At 43.0% G+C, this 14,480-nt stretch overlaps 1 protein-coding gene across 4 annotated transcripts in view; it reads right to left on the bottom strand.

Moving 5' to 3' along the window:
- LOC149321215 (plexin-B1-like) overlaps positions 1-14,480 on the bottom strand; it is a 221,080-nt gene that overhangs the window by 49,794 nt on the left and 156,806 nt on the right. For all 4 annotated transcript variants that reach the window (XM_089517440.1, XM_089517430.1, XM_089517450.1 and 1 more), the window contains 7 exons: positions 12,598-12,754; positions 11,499-11,607; positions 11,268-11,376; positions 8,551-9,402; positions 6,974-7,099; positions 5,413-5,535; positions 3,458-3,551 (listed from right to left, as the gene is read on the bottom strand). In XM_089517440.1, the coding sequence (XP_089373566.1) occupies positions 3,458-3,551; positions 5,413-5,535; positions 6,974-7,099; positions 8,551-9,402; positions 11,268-11,376; positions 11,499-11,607; positions 12,598-12,754 (1,570 nt within the window). The remainder of the gene's footprint in view (positions 1-3,457; positions 3,552-5,412; positions 5,536-6,973; positions 7,100-8,550; positions 9,403-11,267; positions 11,377-11,498; positions 11,608-12,597; positions 12,755-14,480) is intronic.

Genomic DNA, 14,480 nt, shown 5'->3' with positions numbered 1-14,480 from the left:
CACAGTCACAAGGAGGCCCAGGTATTTACTATACAATAGGGATGGGCAATGTGCAGCCCTCCAGATGTTGTTGGATTCTAACTCCCAACATTCTTCACCATTTCTTATGCTGATTAGGGCTGGCAGGACTTGCAGTCCAACCCCATCTAGGGCCCATTCACACTACACAAAAATAGTGCTATATTCCACTTCAAGTGTCATGACCCTCCCTCTATTCCAACTGCCCTTGCCCTGGCCTCAGAGGGAGAGAAGAACCAGCAGTATCTGTTGGACTTGATCCCAGATCAAGCCCTGGTGGCACAGTGGTTAAATGTTACTACTGCAGCCACAACATTGTGAGTTTGATCTCAGAGGGCTCCAGGTTGACTCAACCTTTCATCCTTTCATAGGTGGGTAAAATGAATACCCAGCTTGTTAGGAACAATTGGCTTATAGATTGTAAACCACTTAGAGAGTGCTGAGTTCGCTTTTAAGCGGTATAGAAATGTAAATGCAATTGCTATCCCCTTCCCCACTACCATTCCCTTCTCCTTTTGTGCCATGTCTCTTTTGGATTGTAAGTCTGGGGGCAGGTAACTGTTTAATTAACAATTTCTAAGCTGCTGTGGCAGAAGACTGGGATATAAATACTCTGAATGAATGAATGAATGAATGAATGAATGGCTACATCCTATGGAATCCTGGGGTTTGCAGTTTAATGAGGCACAAGAGTCCTGTTAATGAGATTCTACAAATCCCTCCCTCCCAATTCCAGGATTCCATGAGATGTTGTCATGACAGTTAAAGTTGAAACTAGCACTACAGTTTGCCTTCCACATTTGCAGCTTTGACTTTTGTGGCTTTGGTTATTCACTGGTTTGATTAATACAGTATGTTCTCTCTAGGAATCTGGGCTAGAAAACGTAACTGTTATTGGATTTGTAATTGGTTGACTGGCCAAACCCTAAGGGTGCTCAACAACGGCTCCTTTTCATCCTGGAGAGAAGTGACCGGCGGAGTCCCATAGGGCTCTGTCCTGGGCACAGTGCTATTCAACATCTTTATCAATGACGTGGATGACAGAATTGGGGGCATATTTATCAAATTTGCAGATGACGCCAAATTAGGAGGAATAGCTAATACCTCAGAGGGCAGGAACAAAATTCAAAATGACCTTAATAGATCAGAAAGCTGAGCCAAAGCTAACAAAATGAATTTCAACATGGAGAAATGTAAGGTACTGCACTTAGGCTTGGAAAAATGAAATGCACAGATATAGGATGGGGGACACCTGGCTGAACAAGACGTGTGAAAAGGATCTGGGAGTCCAAGTAGACCACAAATTGAACATGAGTAAACAGTGCGATGCGGCAGCTAACAAGGCCAATGCAATTTTAGGCTGCATCAATAGAAGTATAGTGTCTAGATGAAGAGAAGTAATAGTGTCACTCTATTCTGCTCTGGCCAGGCCCCACCTGGAATAATGTGTCCAGTTCTGGGCACCACAATTTAAAAAGGATGTTGAGAAACTGGAGTGTGTCCAAAGGAGAGCGACTAAAATGGTGAAGGGTCTGGAAACCATGCCCCACGAGGAATGACCTAGAGAGCTGGGGATGTTTAGCCTGGAGAAGAGAAGGTTAAGAGGTGATATGATAGCCCTGTTTAAATACTTGAAGGGATATCATATTGAGGAGAGAGCTAGCTTGTTTTCTGCTGCTAGGACTCGGAGCAATGGATGCAAGCTACAGGAAAAGAAATCCCATCTCAACATTAGGAGGAACTTCCTGACAGTAAGGGCTGTTCGACAATGGAACACACTCCCCCAGAGAGTGGTGGAGTCCCCTTCCTTAGAGGTCTTGAAATAGAGGCTGGATGGCCATCTGTCGGGGATGCTTTGATGGAGATTTCCTGCATGGCTGGGGGGTTGGACTGGATGGCCCTTGCAGTCTCTTCCAACTCTATGATTCTATGAGAACACTTCTCTGGGCATCTTTAGGTCCTCTAGTGCAATTCTATGGTCAACCTCTAGCAATGTTGACCACAGCCTTGCACTGTAGGACCTAAGATTCCAAAAGAGGTGTTCTCTCAAGTAAAAAAAAGAAAAAAGAAAAAAGAAGTGGTTTTTTTATTTGTGCTTTTTCCATTTTCATGGGGGCCCCATTGCCCCTAATCCCAGCAAATGCAGAGGGCCCACTGTCTAACTGTGTAATGTGAATTGTTCTCTAGAAGGCAAGATTAGGGTGGCCAGAATAAAACCAGGAAAAGAAGAGGAACTTCAGCAGGTGTTTTTGACAGACAATCAAGTAAAAAAGGAACACCTGCCAAAATTCTTTCAGGATCCCCTTTCAGGCTTCCTGTGCCATGGATTTATTATTATTGGTTGAGTCTTATTATTGTTATTATTTATTTTATTTTATTTTTATAACACCTTTCCCAAAAAGGGACCCAAGGCGGCTCACAAGCTTGTTGTTTCAAAGTAGTTTCAGTTTTAAAGCTTATATTTAAGCTGTACACAGGTGCTGGACCTAATGATGAGAAAGATACTGACTGTTAGCTTCAACGTCACTGAAGCTTTAAAGTTTGGGAAAGAATATGAGAGACTGTGAGGGCAGGGGCATGAAGGAAGTTATATGATTGCAAGCATCTATATGTAGCCAGTTCTGGCAAACATTTGCCTTCTGTGCTGAGCTACTGAATAAATCCTTTCTGGTTTATCCATGAAGTCTGGTTATTTGAGTTAGAGACAGATTTCCTCTTCTACACAAACATTAAAGATACAGGAAACCTGTCTAATTTTACTATTGTAATCCTGGGCAAGATGGAGTTCTTGCCTCAACAATGGCAATACAGGTGAAGCACTGAGCTTATTTGAGAAGCACTGGGCAAGTTGTGTAGCAGAGAACAACTGTAGTTCCCAGGAATAAGAGCCAGGAGACTGCTAGTACCATCCCCACAATATCTGTCAACTGAAGTGACAACTTTACTCTGACCAATATTATGATGGGTTCTAGCAGTGGTTCTGAAACTGCAGAGGAGTTGAGGGACACAAAATTCCAGGGAAGGATAGGATCTTCAGCTATGGAAGTTCCTTTCTTTCTTTAACCAAGACCCCGGTATGTTAACGATACTTGGGCAGATGTCTTTCATTAAGGTTTCTTTCTCCACACTCTTCCATCACCCTGAAGACTTTGTTTGAAGGCTTTGTTCTAAGGATTTCCTTATACTTTTTTTTAAAGGAAAGGGGTGTCAGAGTTTGCCTGCCAACATCCCTTCATCACATTCCTAACTGAGTGTACCATACCCCTCAGTCATTTGTGGAGCAGGTTCCATTTTGGCAGGCCACAAGTATGACTTGAAACCAATGAAGCTTTGTTATTTTACAAAATGAGAACTGTTTTGCCCATAGCTAGCTGTCTTGATTTCTTTAAAATATAAATTAAAGATTCAAATTTATGATTGCCCGACATATTTCCTGTACCATGAAGATCTTCTATGCTGTCCACACGGAGACGCCGCTTTCTTTGCACAAATATCACTGCGCTGAATTCAAGTTGGGGGGCTGAGTAGCTGTACTGAAAGAGAGACCACAGCATCCATTAGACATTTCTTAACCCAAATGCTACCCTGAGTCTTCGTTCTTAAAAAACAAAAGAAGAAATAGAAATAATATTTATTTGGGTTTGCAAATTATGAGGTTCCCTTTAAAAGCAGAAGACTTTTGAAAAAGAGAACATGTGAGTGCATTTAAATATTGCCTGGAAACCTGTGTGTGCCTAAGTTCACCTATGGGAGTGGTTGGACATTTCTCTCAGAGGTAAAATGGCCACGTTCTGTGGTGCATGGATAATTGTGCACATTTTGTGTGTACTCAGTTCAACATCTGGAGTCTTGGTTGAGGTGTGCAACACTGCCAATCAATATGAGGGTTGTGAATCACAGTTAATGCATAACTCCACAAGCGGAAATTTATGCTACAAAACTGAAATAGGATCTTAGGAATTACACTTAAGTGATATACCATAATATAATATAATATAATGTAATGTAATGTAATATAATATAATAGTTGCCCCTCTGTTTTTGCGGACTTGAGGAGTCCACGTCCCTTGGCAATACACAAAGAGCAAATGGAGGGTAACACAATGGGGTGCATGCCCAAGGCGGCACCACATAGGAACACATTGCCATTTGAGTCAATAGGGACTCAAATATCCGCAATTTTCTATTTTCATATAGGGATCTGGAATGCGAAAACGGAGGGGCAACTGTGTACTATATTATATTATGTATCATATAATACAAAATATAATTTATAAAATATGATATGCGCTCTCTCTCTCTCTCTCTCTCTCTCTCACACACACACACACACACATTCTAATTGCCCCTTGCCCCTTACACATTGTTCATTCTCAACTTCTGCAAAGGTTCCATCCAATACTTTTGTTCATAGCTGGAGACATTTAGGCTACACAAGTGAGGATTCTCATAGCTTGCACATGGAAAACAGAGAGATTTCCAAGATATCTTGAAGATATCTAACAGGCCACCCCTCTTCCTGATTTTTTGTAAGACTTTGAAAACCTACTTATTTGAACTGGCCTTTGGTACGTAAGTTTGTAATGATCTTTGGAACATTAATTTATTCTTGTTTTCTTCACCCTCCTGCTATTTTGTCTGCTTTAAATTTTATCCCCTTTTTAAAATTCCAGCTGGCTGCAGCACAGGGTGTGAGAATGTGACCCACTCCATTGTCTGGTAGGAGCTCCTCTGTATCTTTCCTTCAAGGAATATCTATTGTGCATTCCTGCACAGCAGGGGTTTGGGCTGGATGATCTTTGTGGCCTCTTCCAACTCCATGATTCTAATATTCCACCTGATTCTGAAACATTTATATAACTTTAGGAAGGATGAGAGCTGCCTGAACTTGCTTGTTTTCCTGTTTCCTCACAATTTCTAAGCTGGCCCAAATTACTTTACTGCCTAAGGTAAAAAAATAAGATGGTGCCCACTTCCCCTTTGATATAAACTAAATGGACTCTTGATTGAATATTACTTGAACATCAGCGAGGGAGTAATGCCTTCTATCCCACCTGAAGGCAACAGGCCACTTTAGGGGACATGGGCAAGGTATGTGACACACACACACAACACTGTTCTCCAAGAGCAGAGAATGGTCAGGGGTTCAAGAGGAACATCTAGGAGCTGCTGATGCTTCCAACATCTGTCACCTGAAGCAGTTGTCTCACTCTGCTAAGTAATAAGGCTTGTTCTGCCTTTTTATCTTGGTATTCATGGCAGTAAGCAAGTAAGGTTTATAACACTAGTGAGGGATGGTTCGTCACAATATTATCACTACTTTTCTTTGGCCAGATTTTGAGGTCAGAGCTAGAAGGAACTCCAGATCAGGCTCCTCTCCTATGAAGACCTTACCTGATGTAGCTGGCAGGTGATATAACAAATGGCTGGGTTGTTTTCATCCTGTTCAATATAAGCCTCTACCACCAAGGTCTTCCCCTCCAGAACCAAGGCACATTCATAGTCCCAGAGCTGATCCTTTGAAGAGGAAGAAATAAGGGTTAAATCATATAGAGCAAATTCACAGCCTCCTACAGTGCTGTGCTCCAATGCGATTCCATTTAATTGTCTGTCTCAGGACTTTATCACATGAGACTATCAAAGCAGAATTTTAACAGGATAAAAGTATTTTTGGCCAGTGATATTGCATCTTTGGCCAACATGATATTATATCTGTCCTGCCTCTGCCTTGCATTTCATTTGTTGCTGTAGCGCACCTTTTCATTGATGGGCAAAGTCTGTCAATAAGCTCTCATTCTCACTGCTATTCCATTGCTGACTTTGTGCGAGAGGTCCCTTCCCCTGGAGTTCTGCTTCTCAGGCTGTCATGTGGATGTGAGAGGGCACATGATTCTGCTCCTCTACCCCTCTATATCCTCCCTCATGTAACTACAGTCCGTCCTCGCCTTACGCGGGGGATCCGTTCCGGATCCCTCCGCGTAAGGCGAATTCCACCTATGCTCGAGCCCCATTGGAAACAATGGGGCTCGTGCGCGGCGGCGCAGGCACGCGCAGGGCACAACAGGCGCGCGCGCCCATTCAATTGAATGGGACGTTCCGCCCCGCGCGCGCCCCGTGGCTTGAGCGCGTACGCTCAAGTCCGCGTATGTCAAGACAGCGTATGGCGAGGTTCCACTGTATTACAACCACTAACACCTTCCCAAAGCTGGGTGCTATGTGCACATTCACATAGCAGATGCTTTGATAAGTGGATGACAACTATAATAGCTTGTCTTTCTCCCAAAACATGGGGCTGCTGTGTGAATGTGCACACAGAAACCCTACACTTTTGGTTGGAGGCAGAGCAGCAATTGTGGCTGCAAACATGTATTTGGCAGGGCAGACACATTACATGACCATGGATCGCCAAAGTGCTATTGTGGGAGAAAGTGTGATAAGAAATGATGACAAAATGGTATGCTTCCACTCTTAAACTAGCACAACTGTGGCAGGACAGTAAGCTGATGTGATAAAATCCTCAGTGATGTTAATACAGGATCAGTTCTTCATCTTAGTAGCCCTTAGTGTGGCTAGTGTCTTCCAAGTTAGTGTTCCATGTTAGTTTGGAGGTTTCCGTAAGAAATTTAAAGGATCTATCCAAGAGGCTGAACCTCATTTCTAAAATAGATTCAGCACCTTGAATAGCTGCTTTCAAGTTTGGACAAAGTCCAGAAACAAATTCACCACCTTACTGACAGAGGAACTACCAGCTGTCACTGACTAACCCTGCACTGCATCCTGTGGCTATTCACAGATAGAACAGAATTAAGTCCCACCCATTCACATAGCATTGTGACAAAAAGGCACAGAGTTAATGTTTGATTAAGAGTAGCTTTTCAGTGAATATCCTCAAAATACATTTCCTCAAATGCTCTCCACAGTCATATCTGAGCAGCCACTCGTGCCAAAGCCTTACCTGATAGAGATGGAAGTTTCTCCCTATCAGTGTTATCTTCCTCTGCACATTGACTGGCATCAGAGAAGACCCCTGAATTCCTCTCACACATGGGCATGCTTCTGGTCCCCAGTTGAACTCCTCATTCTAAAAGTCCACAAACAGGCAGAGGACTGTGAGAGGTTTCATACACAATTTGTTTTCCCTCCCTCCCACCCACCCATCCAACCCACCCACCCAACCAACCAACCAAAGAACACTAAATAAACACTAAATTAGAAATGTGTCTCTCATCAAGCATGGATGCCAGACTATCCCAGGGCATGCTATAAAGACTCCACGTTTCAAAACATATTAAATATTTTGGCATGACTTCACAGTTGGCTCTGGGTCACTGGTGAAAATGGAGAGGTTTGCAGGCTGCATTTATCCCTCAGAGGCAGGGGGTCCCACACTAACCCCTTGAAGCCTCCACCCCCCTTTTTCATCAATCAATCAATCAATCAATCAATCAAATTTTAACCCCCCCAAAAAAAAAAATTAGGTTGCAAAAAAAACCTCCCCTTCAGCTCAAAATAGCATTTAAAAGTTTCAAATGTTTAAATGTCTGTTGGAAGAGGGTGGCCATTCCAAAACAGAAAGGAAACAAGCAGAACAGACTTCTCTTAATCATATTTTGGATGCCATTCTGGGAAAATGAAAATGGCAGCAGACAGCTGGGAAGTACTGGTTATGTAAAGTCGAAGGCTTTCATGGCTGGCATCCATATTTTTTGTGGGTTTTTCGGGCTATGTCACCATGTTCTAGCAGAGTTTCTTTCTGACGTTTCGCCAGCTGGCATCTTCAGAGAATGCTTTGCCTGGAAAAATTGGGTGTATATATACTGTGTAAGCCTGGGAATGCAGGAGTGATTTGCATGTGTATTGTTCTATGTTGATGGCTGGCCTCAGCCTGGGAGGCTAATGCAAACGAGGATTAATGTCTGTTAATTGGTGATCATTATCTGCTGGGAAAGCCCCTGACTCTGAATGGTTTCCCATTTGCATTTGCTGAGTCCTAATTTTGCTATTCTTCAGGACTGGTAGCCAAATTTTGTTCACTTTAAGGGTTTCTTCTTTCCAGTTGAAATTATATATTTATATAATTCAACACGCAGAAAAGCCGAGTTCTATGATATGGATTCTGTAAATGATCCCCGCATTTCTTGCCTGTTTTTAATCATTTATTCTACTGCTTATAACATATAGAACTGAACAGGCAAAAACAACTAGTTAAAAACCCCAGGTTCAGCTGAAGTTGAAATATATACAACAGTGGCTCCTCCACAGAGAGGATATTCCCAGAATTTGGAAAGTTACTTTCTGAACTACAACTTTCATAATCCCCCACCCAACCTATCCTTTTTGGTTCTTCTCAGATGAGATGCAGCACACTGTTATTATTGTTAACCGCCGTGATCATTGGAACGGCGTTATATAAATAAACCTTCATTCATTCATTCATTCGTTCGCAGAATAATTTGAAATGGTGCAGGGATTGGTGGAATATAGACAACAGCAGCAGTTTACTTTGGCCATGAAGTAATGTTTGACACTTACCATGTCTAGAAATCCAGGAGCATCATACTGATAGTCTAGTCCCTGGTTCAGGATTCTGGGGAAATCAGAGCTATCACTCTCTGAGGAGTCTCCATCACCTGAGAGAAGGATGGAGGCAGAGATAGAGGATGTGTCATTCTCTGGTGCCAGTGAACCCACTGATTCGGTGCTATCCTCAGGAGGTAGCCAGTCTGGAAGGCCCATAGTTGGGTCTAAGTTGGAAAGAGGTTCATCAGTCTCCAGATCTTCTGGTGGTAAGTCAGAGGAAGAGATGGAAGTGTTTTCTGTCTGATTGGGGTTGAAAGGAGTTGGTAGAGCAGATGTGGACTCCACTGGGATGGGAGATAGCGTTGTGGAGTTTTCTGTATCCGGGAAAGGTGTTAGTGCCTCCATAGAAGTTGGCAATGCATTATGAGGGGTAGTCAAAGAAGAAACAGTTGACCAGTCTTTGGGTTCAATGACCGGTTCTGAGGTAACGTGTGTCACAGCGACAGATGTCTCTGGCTGGCTGCTAGAGGTAGGCTCAGAGGTAGTTTTAGTAGTAGCAGGCATTTCAGTTGGACCCAGTGTCAGAGAGCCTGTGGTTGCCTCCAGCGTGGTGCCAGCATCTGTGGCTGTGGAGAGCACATGTGTAGGACCGAGGGTTTCTGGTTGCAGGGTAGTCCTGATAGAAGTTGTTGGTGGAGTAGTAGAAGGGATAACTGTTTCGGTGGTAGGGCTGGGGGTGGAAGTAGCCACAGGTGTAAATGTGAGGAGAGGGGGCTCAGTAGCTATAGTTGGAGAAGATGATGGAAATTCTGCTGTATATGGAGTGGCTGAGGGTGGAAATTCGCTGAAGCTTGATATATGAGCCTGAGGAGTGAAAAGAGGCAAATAAGACACCTGTCAGAACCAGAATAAGACCAAAGCAGTAGCAGACTTTGCACTCTATTTTTTGCAATTATAAGAGATTCTCTCTCTCTCTCTTTTTTTTTTTTTTTGGATTTTAAATCTGAGCATTATAAGAGATTCTAGACAAAAATGGTCTTGAGGGTGGTCAATGACTAAAGAGAGGAACAAAATTCAGTTCCCTTAGAATACGTTTATGTACTGCTGAGCTAAACACAGGGATTAAATCTTTCCACATTTTCCTCAAAAGGCCTTATGAGTTTTTAGAGGCATAGGAAGATCAGGGGTGGGCAACTGCATATAGGCTAGGAGTTATTTCTCCTTCCTGTGCCCAGCTGGTGGGCTAGAGATGTTATGTGACTTCAGGCTGCCATTCTGACTGATCTGTGGCTATTTTTTTTCTTTATTGTCTCTCTTAGGGAGGTTTGTGGGGATGGGGGTATTGCCTTTTTATGCATTTTTGAGAAATGTTGGGTGGTTTGGAGGCAAAAAATTACCCCAAAATGAGCCACCCAAATGGGGGGATCTGGTGGCTTCAATGATGGGTCAATGACAGGATCTGTGCAATGTCATCTGAAAGACTTTTGCATGATTGCCATCATTCATGCTTCCCAGATGGGCTAATGATGGGATCTGTGTGACGCTGTCTGAAAGTCCTTCCCATGCAATCGCGGGACAGGGTTGGGACAAGGATGGGATAACTCCTGTGTGATAATCTCCTGACAGGAATCAACAACATATAGAAAGACATAGGTTAGAATAATAGAATTGTAGAGTTGGAAGAGACCACAAGGGCCATCCAGTCCAACCTCCTGCCATGCAAGAACCCTCCATCAAAGCATCCCCGACAGATGGCCATCCTGTTTCAGAGACCCGCTGCTGCCACCGGAGCCCTCCTAGAGGCCGCTGCCCATAGCAGTGAAGTCTCGCACGACCTTTTCTGGGGTCGCGTGAGACTTCACCGCTATGGGCACCGCCATTTTCCCCCCAAAATGGCGGCGAGCCACAGTGGGCCGGCCGAAAGGCCTCCGCGGGCCGGATCTGGCCCGCGGGCCGCAGGTTGCCAACCCCTGGCTTAGAGAGTGGTGAGTTCACTATGAAATGGTATAGAAATGTAAATGTTACTGCTATTGCTAATAAGGTAATTTCCCCTCAGAAGCTTCCATGGCAAGTCCAAATATTTGTTTGCATTCCCTCTCAAAATATTTCACTTCCTGTTGTCATTTTGAGAGGAACTGCAGAAGATAACACATGTTCTGGGGTGTTCATGGAGGTGGGATGGGGCTATTTTTATGTTTTCACATGTATGGGGTCTTTCTCCATGGCTTTGAGGCAAAAATGCCCAAAAATAGTGCTGATTTTTTTAAACAGGGTGGTTGGAAGGCTTTGAGGGGCTGATGGAGGGCCTTCAGGGGGAACAAAAATGGAGCCCAAGGGCCATAAAAAAGGGAACCCAAGGGCCACATGTGGACCAGCAGGCACCATTTGTTCACCTCTGTTTTAAAAGAAAAACAGTAGGGGGGTTGTTGTTTTGTTTTTTTGGTAGCAGTCTAATTTGGTGGTGGCTGCAGTAGCAAGGATCTATGTGGGCAGTAGGGAAAGGATAAGTGGAAAATAAGTCATGTGAGTGGTTAGGGAACATGGGTGTGCAGGCCATCTGTTAACCAACCTTGCTCCAAAGCAGTCATTTTACAGAAGGTTCTGCAGATCCATAGTACTGAAATGCTGAATGCCATGGAAGCAAAATGGCCTCCCTCTGAATCCTGAACGTAAATCTGTCAGGATTTCAACCAAGTGAGTGGCAGATGTGTGAGTAATGAAAGACAAACCTTTTCATTGTAGATAATGGCTCCTTCCTCGCAGATGGTTTTATGAGTGCAAAGATGTTGATGGACACACCAGTTACACCCCCAATGGCTGCTCACACACCCCTGGCATCTGAAAACAAGAACAGCAGAACTGTTGTTGAGGAGGGCCAACAGATTTTTTAAAAATGCTTTGAAGCAATTACAATGTTGAGGGAATGGTTTGGTAAAGAGAGGTTGTCCTCATGGACTTACGGTGCCAATTTCCTCAGAAACGCCACTGCCATGCAATCATAGAAAGAGAATGCTGTTGAAGCAATGAAAACGCTACGAAAGCGTACCACCAGCTGAATGGTTATGTGGTCTGCAATGGGAAAGAAAAGGATCCTTCAGGTACACTTCAACAGCAAACACTGCTCACACAGTTCAAATCTAGAAAATAAGAGACAGGAATGTATATGTACTCCTATTCACAAGTGGGGAATATGTGGTTCCCATCAACTTTACTGGCCAGGACTCACGGAAGATGAACATTCCTGTGTTGTAAAAGAACATAAAGACATTTCTTACATAAAATTTTGTAAGTATAAGAGCTAAGTGGAGGAGACCCTGCCAGGAGAACACATTGTGCAAAGTTTGATTCAATATATTTAACTAACACAATTACAAGCATGCTTAAACAGAGTATATAGTTTATTAGATGGTAGAAACTATTTCCCATTCATCCTAATCTGATTTAGTGGGAATTTATTCAAGAGGCAAGAGTCTTCTTGGCAGGAATCCTATGGGATCTTGGCAAGGTGCAGTGACTGTGATCAGTGAAGGTGAGGAGAAGGGCTGGAAAGAGCAGGTCTTTCCCCTGGTGCAGATAAAATGATAAGAAAAAATATTAAGGAAGCAAGAAATAACCAGATTGTTGTGGTGGGGACTGAGGAAAAAAGGAAACAAGATGAAACATCTTTACCAAACTTGTATTAATGCCAATAAAGTGGTAAGGGCAGGCCCATTTCACAAATGAACTTTCTTACACTATCATAATGGAGTGAGGGGACCTTCTGTACAGCATCATGTATGGCAATGATGAATCTTCCTTTGTTGCATGGATCTTCTTCTAAGCTCCAAAATTATGCAGAAAGGGCCCCAAACACGTGAAAATACCACCACCACTCCCTCAAGCACTTCAGAAGCCTGTACTACTCCCAAATACATCTAATTGCCTCTGCATGCCCTCTCTCAAATGGTAAGGGGAAGTTATGGGGCATCACTTTTAAAAGCCAGAGTTCCCATAAACCCCTGACATACTGTGGGAACTGAACATAGACACCGTGGTTGTATCTCTGGTCTAGCCCCTCACCTGTTCCTGCTTTCAAAATTGGTGCATGGCTGGGATCTGGTGAGGGACACATGATGCCTGATCCCATCAGCACTGCTGGGCTTTCATAGTCTTCAAAGAAGCATGAATAGGACTCTCCATCTTGCAGGGCTGGCAAATCCGAAAGAGTCAAGAATATCTGCCAATCAGAGATATAGCCCAGATGCATGTTAATGGCAGGAAGAAATCTTCATTCACATTTTCAGGAAAAAAGAAATAACCCACAAGATAATGTTGTATATTGTGTGTGTGTGCACCTTTGAGTCACCTGTCAGTTTATGACCCAATTAATTTCACAGGATTTTTCTTAGGCGACATTCCATGAAAAACAGAAAGACTCAGTTTCTAAGCATCCCAGTTGTAGGGGGGATTTTAAAAATACACAGTCTCAAAGCATCTGTGTCTCATTGTTTTTTTAAAACAAATTCCTTGTTATTTCAAGTCTCCTTGGCTATTTCTCTCTATATTTCATATCTTTATCAGATATGAAAGAACATTCTCTATCTCTGGGGAAGGAATGTAACTCAATGCTGCATCACATGCTTTACACTGAAGTGGTTCCATGTTCAATCTCTGATACCTTCAGTAAGGCCAGCAAAGACTCCTCTCTGAAACCATAGAAAGCCTGTCAGTTGGAGTAGACAGTACTGAACCAGATCAATCATAGTCTTAACTTGGCAGAGTTTTGAAAAAATATTGGCCATGCTGGCGAGGGAAGGTTCTGGGTGCTGTAGTTCGAAAAAGTGACTTTTCAGATCTCTGTGGTTGACATTTTGAAGCTTCCTTTCTCTGTGTTCCTTCTCTTCTCTTTCTTGACTTGAAATTTAACTTCTCTCTTTCATGCTTCAGTAATTTCTTGTCTTGATTACTGTAATTTTCTTTTAACCAGCCTTCCATTAACTCATTTAAATCCCCTAGTTTCTACCAGCATTCTGCTGCTAAGATTATCTTTCTAGCCTGCTGTTTTGAACATGTCACTCCACTCTTTGATGTTACTTCACTGACTGTTTGGCTTTTTCTTGAATCTAAAGCTTCTTGTTACAACGTTTAAAGCCCTGTGGCACAGCAGTTTGTGCGTTGGACTATGACTCCGGAGACCAGGGTTTGATTCCTAGCTCAGCCATGAAACCCACTGGGTGACCCTGGGTAAGTCACATGCTCTCAGCCTCAGAGGAAGGCAATGGCAAACCTCCTATGAACAAATCCTGCCAAGAAAACCCCAGGGACGCCAGTAGTCAGAAATGGCTTGAAGGCACACGGCACACAACACACACACACACACACACACACACACACACACACGACTTGGCTGAGTGTAAATACCCTAAAGCTACCAGATCCTGGCTGATCTTGGAAGCTAAGCTGGGTTAACCCTGGTTGGTATTTGGGTGGGAGACAGCAAATGAATACCAGGTGCTGTAGGCTATATATTTCAGAAGAGGGAACTGGCAAAACCACTTCTGAGTATTCCTTGCCTAAGAAAACCCTATGAGATTCATGGGATCACCATAAGTTGACAGGCAACCTGAAAGCACACAACACACACACACACAACTTTGCTCCTACTACCCCATCTTTCAGCCTCTGTTTTTCATTATTGCACCTCTTGGGATCTTCATTTTTCAACTCCACATTTCTTACTCAAATCATGGGTTTTAGATCCTTAGTTTGGCTTCATTCTTTCTCCCCTGCTGATCTATGATCTTGGAATTATATTCCCAAATACATGCAGAATGATCCTTCAATTATCATTTTCACAGTGGCAAAAATAAATAAATAAAAAATAAAAAATAAATTGTGAACCTAATGATAATTATGGAGATTTTTTTTAAAAAATGATAGCCTTTGTGTATTAAAAAAACAGT

The sequence above is a fragment of the Sceloporus occidentalis genome, unplaced genomic scaffold (assembly GCF_023333645.1).
Source record: "Sceloporus occidentalis isolate IW3139 unplaced genomic scaffold, rSceOcc1.0.p SCAF_1, whole genome shotgun sequence".
Taxonomy (NCBI): Eukaryota; Metazoa; Chordata; class Lepidosauria; order Squamata; family Phrynosomatidae; genus Sceloporus; species Sceloporus occidentalis.
This window is presented reverse-complemented; position numbering and strand designations above follow the sequence as displayed.